At 41.3% G+C, this 21,210-nt stretch overlaps 2 protein-coding genes across 4 annotated transcripts in view; both read left to right on the forward strand.

Annotated features, from left to right (window-relative positions):
• The window catches only part of LOC106565784 (protein NDRG3), a 57,183-nt gene extending 46,050 nt beyond the window's left edge, over positions 1–11,133 (forward strand). For 2 of the 3 annotated variants that reach the window (XM_014133296.3, XM_014133297.3), the window contains 13 exons: positions 41–146; positions 402–585; positions 695–755; positions 2,026–2,112; positions 2,238–2,294; positions 2,455–2,558; positions 2,683–2,748; positions 2,978–3,029; positions 3,187–3,234; positions 3,365–3,400; positions 3,508–3,559; positions 9,543–9,581; positions 10,147–11,133. In XM_014133296.3, coding sequence (XP_013988771.2) covers positions 41–146; positions 402–585; positions 695–755; positions 2,026–2,112; positions 2,238–2,294; positions 2,455–2,558; positions 2,683–2,748; positions 2,978–3,029; positions 3,187–3,234; positions 3,365–3,400; positions 3,508–3,559; positions 9,543–9,581; positions 10,147–10,319 — 1,065 coding nt within the window. In that variant the 3' untranslated portion in view covers positions 10,320–11,133. The remainder of the gene's footprint in view (positions 1–40; positions 147–401; positions 586–694; positions 756–2,025; positions 2,113–2,237; positions 2,295–2,454; positions 2,559–2,682; positions 2,749–2,977; positions 3,030–3,186; positions 3,235–3,364; positions 3,401–3,507; positions 3,560–9,542; positions 9,582–10,146) is intronic. The other variant, XM_014133298.3, reaches the window with a different exon arrangement.
• A 4,215-nt stretch (positions 11,134–15,348) lies between these two features.
• Positions 15,349–21,131, forward strand: LOC106565927 (src-like-adapter 2). Its single transcript, XM_082958389.1, has 7 exons — positions 15,349–15,416; positions 15,561–15,650; positions 15,731–15,817; positions 19,381–19,484; positions 19,670–19,819; positions 20,213–20,345; positions 20,546–21,131. Exons 1-7 carry the CDS (start codon positions 15,349–15,351, stop codon positions 20,679–20,681), a joined length of 768 nt encoding a protein of 255 aa, XP_082814515.1. The 3' UTR covers positions 20,682–21,131.
• Positions 21,132–21,210: the final 79 nt, after the last annotated feature.

A 21,210-nucleotide genomic window follows, 5' to 3' on the forward strand; every position in this document is an offset into this window, starting at 1 on the left:
CCATCACCCTGACCTATCTGTTCTCTCTGATTGGCTGCAGGAGCATGATATCGAGACTACCCATGGCGTGCTCCATGTGACCATGAGGGGCGTTCCCAAGGGCAACCGGCCAGTCATCCTCACCTACCATGACATCGGCCTCAACCGTGAGTGTGCAGATTAACCCGTGTAGCATTATCTAAGACATTATCTAAGACATTATCTAAGATGCAGTGTGGTTCTAAACATGTAACATAACTTCTATGAGTAATACTTGTAGGTTTATGCCATGGATCTGTGTTTGATGTATGATATGTACAGATTTGTGCCATTCTTGTGTATCTTGTTTCTAGATGCATTTTATTCTTTATCTCTTATGAATGGGTTTGCATTGCTATCTTTTTGTTCCTCTCTCTGTACAGATAAGTCATGCTTCAACACGCTGTTTAACTTTGAGGACATGCTGGAGATCACGCAGCACTTTGCTGTGGTCCATGTGGACGCCCCTGGACAGCAGGAGGCGGCACCACCCTTCCCCACAGGGTACCAGTACCCTACTATGGACGAACTGTCTGAGATGCTGCCCTCGGTTATGACTCAGCTCAAGTGAGTGACATGGACATTGACCAGTTGACTCATTAGGTTGTGATGGATAGACTGGAATGCCAGTAAGTTGGTGTTGCTGATGGTGTGATCTATTTCCTGATGTCCACAGGGTGAACAGTGTGATTGGGATTGGCGTGGGAGCAGGAGCCTACATCCTATCCCGGTTTGCAGTAAGTCTACATGACAGCAGCTCTCTCATCTGTCCATTTGAATTTTCTAAATCTCCTGTCTCTCTCAGTCTGGTCTATTACAGAGGTTGTATGTCAGTCTGTACATCAGTGCTTCACATCCAACCCATGCAGCAGCATTTCACCAGTCCTCTTGTCTATTATAAACCGTGCCATTCTGAGGGGGGGGGGGGAAATCACCTTGTTTTACTCTCGATCTCTCACTGTCCCTCTCGTGTTCTTCCTCTTTCTGCACTCAATGCCTGTTTTTTATTTTTTTATTTTAGCTCTGCTGAATTCTCTCTCTACAAGAGAGCAGAAAGAGCACGTAGAGAAGGAGTAGAGAGAGCACTGAAAGATGGAGGAGGGGGCGTGGGGGTGGAATTAGTCTGGAGGATTTAGGAATCACAGAGTTGGATGTTCCTCTGGGGGTCTGCTCTCATTCAGAATGAATGAGGAAAATTAGATTTTCAAATTCCATCAGTTGGAATGAAATGGAAACAAGTTAGATTGGTAACAACTGTTGCTGCATTTGATTTAAAAACAGGACAAGCTTTCAGAGAAGTTGATGATTCTAGATTTTTGCACAGTCATACCTCGGGAGCAGTGCATTTTAAAATCTCCAAGGGAACCAGCTGATCCTCTGCCCAGTGCTAACTCTCAGCTCCTCCTTGTCCCATCTGAGAGGGCTCTGGAAAGGAGACAGGAAGCTCTGTAGTCTGTACATACTCAATCATAAGTACTCACACATGATTGGATTTTCAATTTGTTTGGCATTTATTGTCTTTCTCATATCTGATTAATGATGTAGTAAGCTATTATTAGAATATGATCCATACATCTCTGTCCACATCCCACCCACTCCAGAGCCCCAACACAGACCCAGAGGCTCTTTGTGTAGATTGAAAAACAAGATATCTTTTTAAAATGTTCTAGACCTCAAGGGCCTAGGAGTCCATTTATAAGGGTCACATAGTTGGATGTTCTTCTGGAGGTCTGCTCTCATTCTGAATTAATTCAATTTTCAAATTCCATAAAGGTAGTTTCAGGTAACTAGCATCTCAGCAGCCTCTGTTGATACATCTGGCCTTTCTTGAAAATGACAAAAGCTTGTAGCATTCTGAATGCAGTTTTAATGCCAATCACTACATCTCCCTAAGATGTTCATCATCATCATCATTCCTTCCTTACTATACCATTTATGAAGACTGGTATGCTCCTATACTGCTTCACCTCATGTTGGGGACTGACATGTTGTTCCTCTTGCCTGCAGCTGAACAACCCTACTCTGGTAGAGGGCCTGGTTCTGATCAACGTGGATCCGTGTGCCGAGGGATGGATCGACTGGGCTGCCTCCAAGGTCAGTAGTCCTCTAACCAATCACCCATCTCTGAATGCAAAGCCATAGATCCTTGTGATCTCCCAGAAGACTGTCACTTTAGCTATGCGTTATTTATAGACCGTGTCCTCTTTGTTTCTCAACAGCTCTCTGGGTGGACCAGTAACATTGTGGACACGGTGATGGCTCATCACTTCAGCACTGTAAGTATGATGGGTTGGCATCTGCCCACCTTTGACTAGGAGTTCCATTCACCTTTGGTAACCTGGTTTGAAAGTGAACATTTGTATAGTTTTAAAAGTGATATAAGACGACATCATGATACCATCCACACACATTCTGACGCCTTGTGTGTTCCTCCAGGATGAGCTGACAGACAACCAGGAGCTGGTCCAGACCTACCGCCTTCACATCGCCCAGGACATCAACCAGGACAACCTGGCCCTATTCTGTGCCTCTTACAACGGGTACGCTGGGCAGGAGTGGAGAGGGGGCAGGAATTCACTCCTGCCCACCATAGTCGTTGGCTCTACTACTGGCTGGATGAATGTGGCTTTAACCTTGTCTTTTTTTCTCCTTTTACAATAACAGTCGTCGGGATCTGGAAATTGAGAGGCCAGTCATTGGTCTTAATGAGGACACAGTGAACACACTGACGTGAGTTTCAACTGGTTTTACTGTGTTTTCGGCAGTATACAGAGACATCATGCCGATAGGGGCCACATGGGCGCGTGCCCCCTCAGATTTGTCCTGTTTAAAATAATTATTATAATAATACAATAAATAAATACTACTAGCCACCTAGCAGCCTCCGATGTTTGGGGTGAATGGCACTACTGGCAGTATGCATTTCTATGCTCAAGCAGAACCTCCTCTTCCCCTCCAGGTGCCCTTCTCTGTTGGTGGTTGGAGACACATCTCCTGCAGTGGAGGCAGTGGTGAGTTAGTTAGGGTGGTTGTTGTTTGGCTTGTGATTATAGATCATGCACTTCTACATGCCTGTGTATATATAGTAGGATGATGGAACTAAATGTTGAATATCACTTCCTTTATGTAATGAATTTTGTTAATTTACTCTCTTTAAACTTGTTTCAGGTGGAGTGCAATTCCAGGTTAAATCCAACCAAGACTACACTGTTTAAGGTGAGGCGAAGCATGTTATATCCTGTGTGTGTTATGCATTTTCCTCCTGAATAATCAATATTATATGCTAAGCTATTGCATCACGTGTAGCGACTCAGAAGTTCTCTCTTTCTCCCCCTTCTCTCTGTAGATGGCTGATTGTGGAGGCTTACCTCAGGTTGTGCAGGTGAGGTTTGATGATCTGAAAGTTATTATATGCTTATATAGCTTTTTAAATCATTATCATAAAAATATATATTTTTGATAACTAACTTACTGTAATCTCCTCCACAGCCAGGGAAACTGGCAGAGGCCTTCAAGTACTTTGTTCAGGGTATGGGTTATAGTAAGTACATAACTCTCTTACTTTTCATTCTAAATGTGTGATCTCGATAACCACTCCTTTCTAGCATACAAAAAAAAATATATATATATTGACTCTGGCCACTTTACTCTCTGGAACTTTACTCTTATTGATTATCCACTAACAAGCTGTTGTACGTATTTGTGGTTAAGATCTGTGTTCTCTATGTATTTCCTGTTGACGTGAGAAAAATAACAACTATTGCTCAATTAAGTATTGTTTTTATCACGGTTTCCCATGAGCCTTTGCCAGACCCCCTCCTGGGTTTGGAGTGTAGCCAATGGTTTCTGAAAAGACCCTTTGTTTGTCACACTGGTCACGGAGAGGAGGCCGCCCCTCACGCCTCACAGCTGCCAATTCCTCTTTCATCTTTGCAGTGTTGCATAGCCTCAGTTGTCAGTAGGTGAGAAATTGTGATTGTAGCATGAATGACTAGCACCAAAGATGTGCTGAACAGCAATTGACTTCCTGTTCAACTCTGCGTGGGAGAGACTCTCTCGACTTGCCTTGTGTACTTTTCTTTTCTACCCAAACTGTTTAAGATGCATCTCCTCCTGTGACACAAAGCAAAGCGCAGACTTAAACAGGCTCTATGTACTCTATAAATCTCAAATTAACTTAAAATTGACGGCACCTAAACGTGCCTTACAATCAGCGATTTCCCCTTCTAGAATGCTAGCACAAATTATGGTTTAGTCAGGAATAGCCATGGACCAAAAGAGAAAAGCTAACTTTTTGAAAGGTGAGATCACGTCGATGGTAGAGGAGATTGAAGACAGGCAACACGTATTATTCGGTGGACTAAATAGTGGGTTGACAAACAAAGCGAAACAGGTAGCTTGGGAGTGTGTCGCCGCTGCAGTGAACGAGGTGGGGCAGCAAGACAGAGCTGTGGCTGATGTGAAAAAGAAATGCTCTGACCTTAAACTGCAAGGGAAGAAAAGAATATCCATACATAACCAGCAGGAAAATCACTTAGGTCAAGTCTAGACTTTTTTATTTTTTTAAATGTTATTTCACCTTTATTTAACGAGGTAGGCCAGCTGAGAACAAGTTCCCATTTACAACTGCGACATGGCCGAGATAAAGCAAAGCAGTGCAACAAAAACAACAACACAGAGAAATAAAATAGAAAAAGTCTATATACAGTGTGTGCAAATGTGTGAGGAGGTAAGGCAATAAATAGGCCAAAGTAGCAAAGAAATTACAATTTATCAAATTAACACTGAAGTGATAGATGTGCAGATGATGATGTGCAAGTAGAAATACTGGTGTGCAAAAGAGCAAAAAAGTTAATAAAAACAATATGGGGATGAGGTAGGTTGATTGGATGGGCTATTTACAGATGGGCTGTGTACATGTAACAGTATAGCTTCCGTCCCTCTCCTCGCCCCTACCTGGACTCAAACCAGGGACCCTCTGCACACATCAACAACTGACACCCACAAAGCATCGTTATCCATCGCGCCACAAAAGCCGCAACCCTTGCAGAACAAGGGAAACAACTACTTCAAGGTCTCAGAGCGCTATTAGCTCGCACCACCACTAACTAGCTAGCCATTTCACATCGGTTACATACAGCTGCAGCGATTGGTAAGTTGCTCATATAGCTGATGCTTAAAGTTAGTGAGGGAGATATGTCTCCAACTTCAGCGATTTTTGCAATTTGCTCCAGTCATTGGCAGCAGAGAACTGGAAGGAAAGGCGGCCAAAGTAGGTGTTGGCTTTGGGGTTGACCAGTGAGATATACCTGCTGGAGCGCGTGCTACGGGTGGGTGTTGTTATGGTGACCAGTGAGCTGAGATAAGGTGGACCTTTACCTAGCAAAGACTTATAGATGACCTGGAGCCAGTGGGTCTGGCGACGAATATGTAACGAGGGCCAGCCAACGAGAGCATACAGGTCGCAGTGGTGGGTGGTATATGGGGCTTTGGTGACAAAACGGAGGGCACTGTGATAGACTGCATCCAGTTTTCTGAGTAGAGTGTTGGAGGCTATTTTGTAAATGACATCGCCGAAATTGAGGATCGGTAGGATAGTCAGTTTTACGAGGGTATGTTTGGCAGTGTGAGTGAAAGAGGCTTTTTTGCGAAATAGGAAGCCGATTCTAGATTTAATTTTGGATTGGAGATGTTTAATATGAGTCTGGAAGGAGAGATTACAGTCTAGCCAGATTTGTAGTTGTCCACATATGCTAAGTCAGAACCGTCCAGAGTAGTGATGCTAGTCGGGCGGGCAGGTGTGGGCAGCGATTGGTAGAAAAGCATGCATTTAGTTTTACTAGTGTCTAAGAGAAGTTGGAGGCCACTGAAGGAGTGTTGTATGGCATTAAAGCTTGTTTGGAGGTTTGTTAACACAGTGTCCAAAGAAGGGCCAGATGTATTGTCACGGTTGTCGTGGGTAATGGAGGACCAAAACGCAGCAGGCATGTGTACGCTCATCTTGACATTTATTAACTCAGAATGAACACACCAAAACAACGAAACAGTCTTGAAAGGCTCACTCGGCAAAACAAGAAACAATCTCCCACAAATACACAGACAAACACACCCAACTAATATAGGACTTCCAATCAAAGGCAACACCACACAGCTGCCTTCAATTGGAAGTCCACCCCAATTAACTCAACATAGAAATAGATTACCTAGACTAAACAGAATTACATAAACAAGGAACAGTGCCCAAAAACCCCGGAATACATAAATCAAATGCCCTTTTTAGAAAAACCACCACCCCGAACCACATAAACCAAATACCCTCTGCCACGTCCTGACCAAACTACAATAACAATTAATCCTTATACTGGCCAGGACGTGACATGTATACAGAATGGTGTCGTCTGCGTAGTGGTGGATCAGGGAATCACCCTCAGCAAAAGCGACATCATTGACATATACAGAGAAAAGAGTCTGCCCGAGAATTGAACCCTGTGGTACCCCCATAGAGACTGCCATAGGTCCGGACAACAGGCCCTCCGATTTGACACACTAAACTTTATCTGAGAAGCAGTTGGTGAACCAGGCCAGGCAGTCATTTGAGAAACCAAGGCTGTTGAGTCTGCCGATAAGAATACGGTGATTGACAGAGTCGAAGGCCTTGGCCAGGTCGATGAAGACGGCTGCGATAGCGGTTATGATATCGTTTAGTACCTTGAGTGTGGCTGAGGTATACCTGTGACCAGCTCGAAAACCGGATTGCACAGCGGAGAAGGTACGTGGGATTCGTGATCTGTTTGTTAACTTGGCTTTCGAAGACTTTAGAAAGGCAGGGCAGGATGGATATAGGTCTGTAACAGTTTGGGTCTAGAGTGTCACCCCCTTTGAAGAGGGGGATGACCGTGGCAGCTTTCCAATCTTTAGGGATCTCGGACGATATGAAAGAGAGGTTGAACAGACTGGTAATAGGGGTTGCAAAAATGGCGACAGATCATTTTAGAAAGAGAGGGCCCAGATTGTCTAGCCCAACTGATTTGTACAGGTCCAGGTTTTGCAGCTCTTTCAGAACATCTGCTATCTGGATATGGGCGAAGGAGAAGCTGGGGAGGCTTGGGCAAGTAGCTGCGGGGGGTGCGGAGCTGTTAGTCGGGGTTGGGGTAGCCAGGAGGAAAGCATGGCCAGCCGTAGAGAAATTCTTATTGAAATTCTCGATTATCGTGGATTTACCGGTGGTGACAGTGTTTCCTAGCCTCAGTGCAGTGGGCAGCTGGGAGGAGGTGCTGTTATTTTCCATGGACTTTACAGTGTCCCAGAACTTTTTGGAATTAGTGCTACAGAATGCAAAGCTAGCCTTAGCTTTCCTAACTGACTGTGTATATTGGTTCCTGACATCACTGAAAAGTTGCATATCACGGGGGATATTTAATGCTAATGCAGAATGCCACAGGATGTTTTTGTGCTGATCAAGGGCAGTCAACTCTGGGGTGAACCAAGGGCTATATCTGTTCTTAGTTCTACATTTTTGAATGGGCATGCTTATTTAAGATGTTGAGGAAAGCACTTTTAAAGAGCAACCAGGCATCCTCTACTGACGGAATGAGGTCAATATCCTTCCAGGATACCCGGGCCAGGTCAATTAGAAAGGCCTGCTCGCTGAAGTGTTTTAGGGAGCATTTGACAGTGATGAGGGGTGGTTGTTTGACCGCGGACCCATAGCGGGTGCAGGCAATGAGGCAGTGATCGCTGATATCCTGATTGAAAACAGCAGAGGTGTATTTGGAGGGCAAGTTGGTCAGGATAATATCTATGAGGGTGCCCATGTTTACGGATTTAGGGTTGTACCTGGTGGGTTCCTTGATCATTTGTGTGAGATTCAGGGCATCTAGCTTAGATTGTAGGACTGCCGGGGTGTTAAGCATATCCCAGTTTAGGTCACCTAGCAGAGCAAACTCTGAAGATATATGGGGGGCAATCAATTCACATATGGTGTCCAGGGCACAGCTGGGAGCTGAGGGCAGTCTATAACAGGAGGCAACAGTGAGAGACTTGTTTCTGGAGAGATTCATTTTTAAAATTAGAAGCTCGAACTGTTTGGGCATAGACCTGGAAAGTAAGACAGAACTTTGCAAGCTATCTTTGCAGTAGATTGCAACTCCTCCCCCTTTGGCAGTTCTATCTTGACTGAAAATGTTGTAGTTGGGGATGGAAATCTCAGAATTATTGGTGGCCTTCCTAAGCCAGGATTCAGACACGGCAAGGACATCAGCGTTGACGGAGTGTGCTAAAGCAGTTAGTAAAACAACGTTATGAGGAGGCTTCTGATGTTAACATGCATGAAACCAAGGCTTTTACGCTTACAGAAGTCAACAAATGAGAGGGCCTGGGGACACGCAGGGCCTGGGTTAACCTCCATATCACCCGAGGAACAGAGGAGGAGTAGGATGAGGGTACGGCTAAAGGCTATCAAAACTGGTCGTCTAGTGCGTTGGGGACAGAGAATAAAAGGAGCAGATTTCTGGGCGTGGTAGGATAGTTTCAGGCCATAATGTACAGTATGGTAGGGTATGGGTACAGTGAAGGTAAACCTCGGCATTGAGTGACGATAAGAGAGGTTGCATCTCTGGACGCACTAGTTATGCTGGGTGAGGTCACCGCATGTGTGGGAGGTGGGACAAAAGAGGTATCTGAGGCATGTTGCACTGGACTAGGGGCTCCGCAGTGAACTAAAACAATGATAACTATCCTAAACAACAGTATACAAGGCATATTGACAGAGAGAGACATAAAGCGAGGTATAAAGCAATCACGTGTTGATTGGGAGAGCTAGCTAAGACAACAACAGGTAAGACATCAGCAGCTTATCTCTACTTTGCGTAGAGATAAGATAATTTCCACGTCAAAGTAAGGTTTTATAAATAACTACTTATACGTGGTTTTCTGCGTAAGTCATACTTAAGATCAAAATTGATCGTAAGTCTGTTTTATAAATGAGGCCCCAGCACAGTATTTCTATGGTACTAGGCTCTTCTGTTTCCTCCCCCAGCCTTCCTCAGTGGGAGCACAGAATCACTCCCTACAGAGGAAATGTCACAGCCAGAGTAGAGTTGATTAAAGCCTCTTCTCATGCAGAGAAGGGTTCTGAATAGAAATAATAACTCAGCATGACATCAAACACCTTTCTGTGGTTACAGTTTCTCACAGTCGTGTAGCACAATAGATATCAAGACGACATTTTTACATAGCAGTATGAATGAGACAAGATGCTGTTTATCTTTCATCATCATCTTAGTATGAGTAATTCTGCTTTGTCCCTTTGGGCTATCTCTGTCTCTCCTCTACCTACCCCAGATAGAATCAGACCCAGGAAGAACACATATTTTCTTTCCTTTGTCTCTGTGGTATACAACAGTTGTCTTTCCCTTAAAAATTACTTATATTCATTACCTGCTCTTTCATGAACCTTACTCCCTTTCAATATGTTCTCCTTTCTTCTTCTTTCAATCCTTTCCTCCCTCCATCAATGCTAACAGTTCCCTACATTCTTCTCAGTCACCTGAGCAACGAATCAGGTACCAGGTTTTAAAGCAGTAGCAGTTGTAGACCAGTTGGCCTCGTACCAGTCTCCATTCAGCCTAACACACATTAGATGAATGTCAAGGTATGCTCAGAAAGTCATGACATATTGGTATTTTCAGTCATCTGTATTGTTCAATTAAGTGGAGAACTGTCTGCATACTTTGACATTTTGTTAGGTGGTTATGTTGCTCCTGTAAGCATCGATCTGCTTCTGACTGCCCTAAGTTTGATATGTTTTTCCTATTGTTACACAAGGTGCTAGTTTTGCTTAATTTTGTCTTCATTTATATGTTTTTTCTGTGCTTTATGCTCTTATTGTATTGCCTTAATTGCAAGGCATTCTTGTCAGCGTCTTTGGCTTGCATACTGTATTTAAGCTTTTTCTTTATTTTATCGGTGCCTTTATTTCCTCAGATTTGTCTGCATGGTGAATATCTTCCGTATTTGTATGATTTATTAATGTAATTCCCAAACAGAGGGAACACGTCATAATGCTTCCTGCATTGCATGAAGTGCTCTACATTGTGACTGGAATGTTAACACTGTGTTGTGTTGTAGTGCCCACGGCTGGAATGACTCGTCTGGCCCGATCCCGCACCACCTCCTCTACCAGCATCACCTCCATGGACAGCAGCCGCAGCCGCAACCTCAACAACCTGCTGGAGGGAGCCAACACCACCGGAGGCCTGGACAACCAGCCTGGGCCCCAGACCATGGAGGTCTCCTGCTAAACCTCCCCATCTCTTCCTCACTCCACACCGGGTAGCAGCCCTCAGTGGTGCCCCTATCCTCCTCCAGTAACTTATGTCTCCCTGTCTCTCTCTCCAACCCTGCTCCTAAGCTACTCAATGCCAGGGGGTTCTGTGATGAATTGTGTGATTAATATGAGAATATATATACAAATGCATATTAAATATTATACTGTATACACGTCAAACTTCTAGTCACAAGCAGAGGGGACAAAATAAAGAATGAGTCAGATATACATATACTGTATACTCAAAGGGTCTAGAGATGGTACGATCCCCCACCCATCATTTGATATGTGTGCATGTCTCCTTGTGCAAAGTGAATCTGGAGACTTGCTCTTCCAGATTCAATTACTATATGTCCCTCCTCTTATTTTGTTTTTCCCATTATTGCCTTTCACCTATTTTATTTATTTGGTTACCCATGTGTCTGTGTGTAGAGGATTGGTTCCCGCGTCACAGGAGTGGTTGAAGAGTCCCATCTCTCACATCCACTGTAGCCCAAACACACACTCCCTCCTCAGTCCTTCTCTATTCCTCTTATCTAGAACACATTTACACTAAATACCTACATTCATTGCACATATTTAGACCACTTTTTTAATTGATATTTTTTACGTTGTGAACTGTGAACACACGCCTCCTTTGATTGTGTGGCAAAGTGTAGATGTGTGATTTACTGTACTGTACCTTGCTGCACTGCTCTGTTCTGCCGAGTCACTCCATTCACACTGTAGAATGATCACTCAAGCTGGGTACAAAACATAATATTCATGATTTTCAATACATTTCTCTGCATTGTGTTCTTTTCCCAGGTGTATGTGACAAAAAAACACATTAACAAATATATAGTGGCCCAAATGACAGAATGAATTCACTGTATTTTGGTTGGACTAGGACATTATACTTGCTTTTTAGGAGGAATATGGAAAAGCATAAAGAAAGGCAATAGGAAAGAACTGTGGGCCAATGTGATTGTGTAGATTAAATTCTCCTTTCATCTGTGTGTTTTAAAAATGCTTTTTCTTTTGTAATTGATGTCATCTTTTTCCTTTTTCTGTTTTACACTTTTGTAGTTTTTTTAGTCTGTTGACTCATCTCTTGAGTAGACATACACAACGAATAACAACTTCAGCCTGTTATGATGTGGAAATGTGTGTTCAGTCTTCACTGAGGTCAGTGGTGCTTCCCACTGTCTGCTGATTCAACTCATTTATACTAGTGTACTACTAAATAAAGCTAGAAGATGAAAAATAGTTCCTTTGCTTTGTTTATACCTTGTGTTTCCACGATAACACTCAATCTAATACTAGCAAAGGGTTAAGAAAAATAATCTGCATTTCAGATTAAAACAGGTGACATACTTCTGTTTTGTCTTGAATTAATCAAATTAACTACCATCTAACAACTCCAGGAATCACATGCTGTCCAGGCTTTTGTACCTCCGTGCTATCCGAGACTTGATGTTATCATAAATTAAGGCAAACCGTGCCTTGTACAGTAGGTGTGCCTTACATCCTGAGTCGGAACTTTCCCTCTCTTTGTTGTCCTCTAAAAGTTCATTCTTGCATACCGAAAAATGTAGTGTCGATAAACCGCTTGAGAACATCACTGTCTCTTCTTACTTTCTCGTTGTGTTGTGTAGTTTGAATACGCAGATCTTCCTCCATTACATGATCGATTGTCATACTCGAGTAAAAGTAAAGATACCTTAATAGAAAATGACTCAAGTAAAAGGGAAAGTCAACCAGTAAAATACTACTTGAGTAAAAGTATTTGGTTTTAAATATACTTAAGTATCAAAAGTAAATGTAATTGCTAAACTATACTTCAGTGTCAAAAGTAAAAGTACTAATGATTTCAAATTCCTTATATTAGGCAAACCAGACAGCACCATGTTCTTGTTTTTTTAATTTACGGATAACCAGGGGCACACTCCAACACTCAAACATCATTTACAAATGAAGCATTTGTGTTTAGTGAGTCCGCCAGATCAGAGGCAGTAGGGATGACCAGGGATGTTCTCTTGATAAGTGCGTGAATTGGACCATTTTCCTGTCCTGCTAAGCAGTCCAAATGTTACGAGTCTTTTGGGTGTCAGGGAAAACGTATGGAGTAAAAAGTAGATTATTTTCTATAGAAATGTAGTAAAGTAAAAGTTGTAAGAAATATAAATAGTTAAGTAAAGTACAGATACCCAAAAAATGACTTAAGTAGTACATTAAAGTATTTTTACTGAAGTACTTTACACCACTGCTAACTGAACACAGAAATTAAGTTCTGAAACCAAGAAACCAATTCATAATATACCTCCCCGTCTCCTGTAATTAGATTTTTTTTTATTTTAGTTGAATAATATCCCCAAAATTCTCTACTATCACTCTTTACTCTCTTCTTCTTTGGTATAATGGCGTTTGCGACTCTCTCTCAATCTCTATTCAACAATGCCACCAAGCCTCTCAACACATAGAACCCCCATAATGCTCTGTGGCACAACCCCAATACAACACACTAGGTTAATTCTCTGATCCTAATCCTATGATTGGATGGACAATATGTCAGTTCATACTGAAACAACTTTGATTGGTTGGAGGACGTCCTCCAGAAGTGGTCATAATTACCATGTATGTGTCATTGGCGTGGGTGTAGGTGGCATGGAAGTCAGGCGCAGCAGAAACCAACTTGATGTAATTGGAGTAGTTTAAATGAGATAAAAACAAACGTACAAAAAATAACATGGGTAACATAACCCGTCGCACACCTATACATAATCCACGAAACACAATAACAACAAACAATCTCGGACAAGGACATGAGGGAAAACAGAGGGTTAAATATACAACATCTAATGAATGGGATTGGAACCAGGAGTGTAGGAAAACAAGACAAAACCAATGGAACATGAAAAATGGATCAGTGATGGCTAGAAGACCGGTGACGTCGAGCACCACCCGAACGAAGAGGGGCATCGACTTCGGCAGAAGTCGTGACAGTATGTCTATGGAAGGGGGTGAGGTCTATGAGTTTCCTAGGTTTTGTATTGAAGTCAATGTAGCCAGAGGAGAACGGAAGCTAGCTGTCCTCCAGCTACAGCATGGTGCTACCCCAGACAGTGCTGTTGAAGTTACTGTAGACCTTTATTGCAAAACAGTGTGTTTTAATTAATTATTTGGTGACATTAATATATTTAGTATAGTTTAATGTTTCACTATTTTAATTTTTATGAAATTTCACTGCGGAGGATGGTCCTCCCCTTCCTCCTCTGAGGAGCCTCACTGCACCATTAACAATAACAGGGGAGGTTTGCATGTCTTGGGGGTATGATCTTTGACCCTCCGTAACTTTCTCACTCATCATTATTCACGATTCATTCAGGATTATCCATAATCATGGTAGCATCCGAATTAAAGTAGAAGTGTTCAGAAACATATTATATTCTTATTTACAATAAAGTGACTCCCAAATGACATAACGCATTATTTACTACTCATTTCTATTGGGCACAAAATAATCTGAAACACAACCAAAACGAAGGACAAATGCATCCAACAAGTTTGTAGAATCACACACTTGATGTAGTCATTCCGTGCTATGAAAACTGGGATCAAATACTAAACTTTTGACTAATTGACTTTTTAGGAATCTTTAGGGGTGCCAATCATTACTAAATCAATATGACTTGTTCAGCAAAATCTCTTTCTCTGAGCAATTGCATTAGATTAAAATAATATCATTTCCGAAAAATGTTGAGCATACGATATAGCTCAGTATTATAATTATATATTTTATATAGTAATTATTGCTAATCTTTATTAAGAGTGTCACTAATTTCGGGCCCCACTGTACATATCCTACCCATTACAGTATAGAATAACAATATATTTACAGTGTTGTGGAAAAAACACTGATCAAATGCATCATAACATTACAGGATATAACATTCCTCTACTTCATTTGAATCTGCAACTTGTTTTCAGAGAAGTGTATACATATTACTGTAAATCTGCCACACTCAGTCCTCCCAGCTGGTTATGGTATTTTTGGTAGGCGTATGTGTTCTTGTGGTGTGTTCATGACTCAAAGCTCTGATGCTGATTGCTGATAGAATTAGCCTAGAAAAGTAGTATGTCATTTAAGCAGAATTTTTATCTCATGTTTTTGTGCATACTATACACTTCTGCAGAAATGCAGAAATGCATCCTGACACACTGTTTTGTGTCAGGATGTCAGGAACATTGGCACCACAAAAAGCTACTAGAGACATAAAAACCTTTCCTCATCGAGTGGGCCTCTGTCTAGAGTCCTCATCTATCTACCCCCTCAGCCACAGTTGTGTAGATAGAGTACTCTCCCAAGAAACGGAGCAGAGGGAGACACCTTCTCTTTCTCACGGATTGTGATAGGACAGGGTGTTGATCCCACACTCTCACGCACATATACACGTACACATACATTTGAATGTACAGCGTTCAGGCAGACACTGAAGACAGGACACATAACACTCATGATCTTAGTTGCAGCACTGGTCTTTGCTGAGTGTATATCAGCTACACAGAGGAGGATATAGACAGCTGTGTGTGGCGACCCATCATCATCACCCAACAATTAAACACCAATTCAATAAGGTGAGTAAGTTTCAGTTTTACTTTAGAACTCATTAACATACAGTACCATGGAAGCACGTTTTATTGCATTTACACTAATGAAAAGTTATTCCACTGGTAGTTATACCTTTATAAGGCCTGTGTATTGTAAAGTGTACCTGAATCCTTTATTTTGTCCGAGTCAGTGTTTAGATCATAAGGACTATGTACAAGGCTCGTCATAACAATTTCTGAATGGAAACTTGTCAGGTTATTGAGGAAATTATGGTTTCTTGTTGTGGTTAATTCTGTCCCTGTGTCATCTTGTTTGTGTAACCCGAATGACAAAAGAAGATAGATGACAGTACACTCCTCTCCCTCTCAGCCTACAGAGCCATCCAGACATACAGCTAGAGAAGCAGCTGGTCATGGGGAATTGCCCGATCAAAGTATGGTCCAATATGCCAACTCTGAAGAATCCAACTGAACCTGCAATGTCAGGTAAGACTAAACACCAGCTTCTTCTTCCATAGGTCTTTTGAATTCTTGATTTGTTAACTCAATCTGAAAGAATCCTCCAGCCAGCCTGAATGCTGATTGCAACTATTAAAAAACATTCTTCTTTTTTAGACAATAGCAGGCCCATGGTGGTATCCCTCTATGACTTCCCCTCCCAAGGTCCCTTGGAATCCAGCATTCATATAGGGGAGAGCCTCACGGTGTTATTAGAGTAAGTGTCATATCTGCATGGAGCTGTACATGTAGTGTATGTGGTAGTTTGGTTGAAAACACTGATCTCTTGATTTGCAGCGATGGGGATTTTTGGATGGTGCGATCCACAACGACAGGCAATGAGAGTTACATCCCCAGCAACTACACTGCCAAAGTAATTAACAGGTAAAATAACTACTACTTGGTCTCACTTTTTATTTCTGACTGTCACAGCTGTTTACGATGAGTGGATGTCATGAGAGAGTGGGTATTGGAATTCATCAATAGGAAAGAGAGAGAGGTGGGGACTCCACTTAAGGGTGGGAGATTGTGTGTACACTAAAGGGGGATACCTAGTCAGTTGTACAACTGAATGCCTTCAACTGAAATGTGTCTTCCACATTTAACCCAACCCCTCTGAATCAGAGAGGTGCGGGGGGCTGCCTTAATCGACATGCACGTCTTCGGCGCCAGGGGAACAGTGGGTTTACTGCCTTGATCAGGGGCAGAACAACAGATTATTACCTTGTCAGCTCAGGGATTCGATCCAGCAACCTTTTGGTTACTGACCCAATGCTCTAACCACTAAAGGTGGGAGCTTCTGTGTACACTCAGAAAAAACTATTCCAAAAGGGTTCCTAGGCTTTCCCCATACACTGCTTAATAAAAAATATATCAAAAATATAAAAAAATAACCATTTAAAAATAACCATTTAAGTATATTAAGTATATTTGTTTTATTGAAATGTTTATCATTGAAAAAAAAGATTATATATATATATATAAATTATAAACATTTCAATAAAACAAATATATATATATTATTATATATTATTATATATATTATATATTATTATATATATAAATAAAAGATTAATGTTTATAAAATAAACACTAATCTAGTTGTTTCAACTAATTATTATTAAGTAACTGGTTCCACTGCCTTTTTTTTTGTTTACTCAACTTTTCGGTCAAAGTGTTACCTGAACTTAACATTTTTAGTTGGCCCAAACTTAGCTCCAAGCCTCCAACATGAGAAAATGTAGGCAAAAATGCTGTTAACTTAATATGACGTGTTTGCACAATTTGTGTCCTATGTTCATTCAACTAGAAATTATTATTTTGGGCATCTTACCTTAAAAAGACTGTAATTAGTCAAACACACAATGTTTTCAACTTCTGTATTTGACACACCTTGACATACATGATTACATTGTGCATGTTCATTTATACAGTAATTACTATTCAATTATGTGGATCATGGCATTTCGATCTTCCTGCTACGCCACCATGTCTGTGTCAATTATCAGTTCATCTGACTATTCTCTCATCATTAACTTATTTTATTTGAGTAGTTATCTAATGTTGGTAGGTCATATTTCTCTATTTTTATGTTACTCCTTAATCGCTATGATAAATAGTTTTTCTTGAATGTATTTTTAACAGAGCTCAGATTTACTTTGAAGTGCAAAGTGGAGCAATCCAGGTGCATAGCAGGAAGATTGGAATGCTGTGAACCAAGAAGTTGTGAGTTCAAATCCCAGATGAGGTCATGTTGAATGCCAATTACAGTATAAATGAACATACACAATGTAATCATGTACTGTGTGTGTGTGACTAGTTTCACAGCCTTTTCCTTTGTAAAATGCCAAAACAATAATTTTGAGTTGATTGAACATGAGACAAATTGAGCAAACACATCATTTTAAGTTGACTGAATTTTTTCCTACGTTTTCTCATGTTGGAGCTAAGTTTGGGACAACTAAAAATGTTAAATTCAGGTAATAATATTTAGTTGAAACAACTAGATTATTTTTTTTTACAGTGCAGCAGAACACTTTTTGGTTCCATGTAGAACTGTTTGGGGTTTCATGTAGAAGACACTGTGGAAAGGGTTCTACATGGAATCGAAAAGGGTTCTACCGGGAACCAAAATAGTTATTCCTGGTCCTAGAACCAAAAAGGTTCTTCAAAGGGTGGGGACAGCCAAGTAAGCTTTTTTTCTAAGAGCGTAGGTGAACTGTGACTCTCTAGTGTCTGTAGGCAGAGTTATTTTGTTCTCTCGCTCTGAATGACATCATCATCCCCCCTCATTGGGGTATGATTGCAGCTGTAGTTTCAGTTGAGTTTCCTAACAGTGCGGAGAAGTGTGAAAATGATATGTATACACTAAAAACAAATGGTTCTATATTGTGCCAAATAAGGGTTATTTGGCTTGTAACCACAGCGGATCCCTTTTTGCCGCTACATATATAACATTTTTTGTGTTTATATAAAGAACCATGATCATAATGTTCTAAGTGGGACCTATTTGGTGCTATAAATGACAATTTTCTATGGTTCTATATAGCACCAAAATAAGGTTTCCACTATGGTTACAACCCCTTTTGGGGCTATATAGAACCCTTTCTAATGGTTATTTTTAGAACCTTTATGGAGAATGGTTCTATAAAGAACCTTTCTCAATCTCAAAGGTTCTTTGTAGATCATTTTGAAGGACCATACAGGGTTTTTTATTCTGTATAGCCAAATTACCATAGGTGTTATTATTATGATAATTGTAAGTTGAATCAAGTGTGCTAGGTGTGGAACAGCTGGGGGTCCATGAGATGAGAATTGAGAACCACTGATCAAATCAAATCAAACGTTTTTTGTCACATGGGCCGAATACAAGTGTAGACCTTACTGTGAAATGCTTACTTACAAGCCCTTAACCAACAGTGCAGTTCAAGAAAGAGCTAAGAAAATGTTTACCAAATAAACTAAAGTAAAAAATAATAAAAAGTAACACAATATAATAACAATAACAAGGTTATGTACAGGGGGTACCAGTACCGAGTCAATGTGCGTAGGTACAGGTTAGTCGAGGTCATTTGTACATGGGGGTAGGGGTGAAGTGACTATGAATAGATAATAAACAGCAAGTAGCAGCAGTGTACAAAACAAATGGGGAGGGGGCCTCAATGTAAATAGTACGGTGGCCATTTGATGAATTGTAGTCTACCGTTCTCAATTCACACAAGGCCATATGTAAGTCTTTCAGAAGACACCGTCACTGGCCATAGTCATGTATAACATGTAATGGCATAACACAACAGATTAGATCAACTGGAATGACAAACCCACGGTTGTACAAAGAGAGCAGTGGCGGTTCTAAACCATTTCAACTGGGGGGCCAAGCTGGGGCCAGTTGTACTGTTAGAGGGGCCAGTTACATTAGACATTATTGTTGTCATATCGTTTTCTTCACTGCATTGCAGGCATTAGCAGGCAAAAGACCATGTTTCCGCGTTGCCAGACTAATAACGGATGTAAAAAAAGAACGATAGCAAAAATTTGTTATGTCAAAATTATTTCATACTCCACATTTAGGGGGGCCACAAGGGGGTCCAAAATTGTTGTCACAGGGGCACTGCCCCCCCCCCCTCCCCCCCCCCCAGAACCACTAGTGAAAGAGAGCTGTGAGCAAACCACTTATTCTAATGAGCTGCCGCCCCTTCATTAAATTTATCGCTAAAAGAGAAAAAAATGACTTGTGAACCACAAAGAACCATTGAATGGCTCAAAGGGTTCATTATGGTTCCACATAGCACCATCACCCTTCCCAAGAACCCTCATTTCTTAGTGTGTAGGCCTACAACCGTAGGAAATTATGCAATTACTGTAGTTTCCTAGTGGTGGGAGTTTCATTGTATATTCTTCTTCTTCTGATAGTCAATATTTTAACTTTCTCATCCCGCTCTAATCAGGTGGCAGTATAATGGCATCAGCAGGTTGAAGGCAGAGGAGCTGCTGCTGCTGCCACACAATCACACAGGGGCTTTCCTGATCCGAGAGAGTCAGACAAACACAGGTTAGGTGATGTTGTTCATGGCTTTACGCTCATTTCATTAAATTCATTTTAGTGAATGTTATGTCAAGTTTTTAAAAATGTTCCCATGAGTTATCAAAAAAAAGTTGATATAAGCACAACAACTATTGTGTGCACTTTTTCTTGACTGTAGCGTGACAAGAGTCCGGTGTTATTTTTACTCACAGAAACCTACTCCCTCTCAGTCCTTGTGAAGATGGACTCATATCTGGCCACAGTGAAACACTACCGCATCTGTCGCCTCCAAAACGGCTGGTTCTACATCTCCCCAAGCCTCACCTTCTACTCCCTGGGCCAATTGGTGGAACACCACTCTGGTGGGTGCAAGCCCATCAACAGGCTCAAATGCATTATTATTAAATATGTAGCACAGTTCATACTCTAGTATGCTAATAGGGCGGACTGTATGGTACTACTGTAGCAATCTATTGCTGTCTGTTCACTAGGGTTGCAAGGGGAGGTTATATTACTGGAAACTTTCAAAGATTAACAGTACACTACTAGCATTTTGCTAACTTTCAAGTACATTGTTTTTATCAGATGACATCTAGTGTCCTTTTGGGGTACTTCAGATTATCACAGGTGTCTTAATTATCTCTGGCTCTCTGCGGCCTCATCACATGTAACATACAGTATATAAAATAATACATGAAGATGATTTTGTTTGGCTAGAGAATGTTTTAAACATTTGGAAACATGTCTATCCACAGAGTCAGCAGATGGGTTGTGCTGTTTACTGAGGGAGCCTTGCATCATCCAAGGCTCAAACAATACTACCCTGACCACCAGACCGTATCCCAAAGCTATCAGGAGGCCCACACTCAACTGGAATGAAGTAGACAGGTGGGGCACATTCCTAAATATTCCAGCTATCATATTTTGTGTCCAAAGTGACCTACACACTATTTATTTCACTGTTCACTGTCAATATGAAATGTTATGCTATATCTATGCAATCAATTGCACTGTATACACATTGTAAGATGATGCATTCTGGTGGTAGTTAGAAGTAAATCACATTCCATTTGCCTCTGTCTTTCTAGTTCAATGATCTTCAATAAGGCCAGAGTGGAATCAGAGGACTCTCTAGTGAGCGAAGGTCTGAGGGAGGCCATCAGCTCATACCTCTATATGACAGAGGCCAGCTGCCAGAACTGTGGCAAACACTGGGATACATGAGGAAAGGGAGGACTATGAGAGTAAAATAGACAGACATGCTGTCTGGTCTGCTGTTGCGCAGGTCTAATGGTACTAGGTCAGAAAGGATGATCTACATAAAAGCATAGTGGAAGTTGATAGAAGTAAGCCTACCATTTACAACCACAATGAAATAAATGAAAACTACAAGTACAATCAATGTTTTGATGGTAGAATGTGTTAGGGTTCAGGTAGCCACAGGGAAGCCGTGTTACGTGGCACTTCTCAAGTCTTCTAATGCTGTAGCTGTGCTTGTGCTCAAGAGCACATTTCAGAGGCTAGAACCGAAAGGTATTATCTGTACTGCCTTTGGTATTATGATGTGAGGAGCACTTCCTTTCAGCTCAAGGAAGGTTCCAATCTGCTTGTCCACACAGAAACGCCCATGCATTGGTCTATTTCTTTTTTTTTTTACCAAAGAAGGAAGATCACTGAACGACAATAACGTTTTAATTGGTCTAAATGTTGAACTGATTGTTCGTTTCATATGCAATCTGTTACTCTGCAATCC

Source organism: Salmo salar, chromosome 12, assembly GCF_965601325.2.
Source record: "Salmo salar chromosome 12, fSalSal1, whole genome shotgun sequence".
NCBI lineage: Eukaryota > Metazoa > Chordata > Actinopteri > Salmoniformes > Salmonidae > Salmo > Salmo salar.

What these genes read in the sequence shown, in the direction of transcription:
- LOC106565927 (XM_082958389.1), top strand. Translation starts at nt 15,349, where the DNA reads ATGGGGAATTGCCCGATCAAAGTATGGTCCAATATGCCAACTCTGAAG. An exon ending in ACTGCCAAAGTAATTAACAG is followed by an intron (nt 15,818 to 19,380) that starts GTAAAATAACTA and finishes CGCTCTAATCAG; the next exon opens with GTGGCAGTATAATGGCATCA. An exon ending in AACTGGAATGAAGTAGACAG is followed by an intron (nt 20,346 to 20,545) that starts GTGGGGCACATT and finishes CTGTCTTTCTAG; the next exon opens with TTCAATGATCTTCAATAAGG.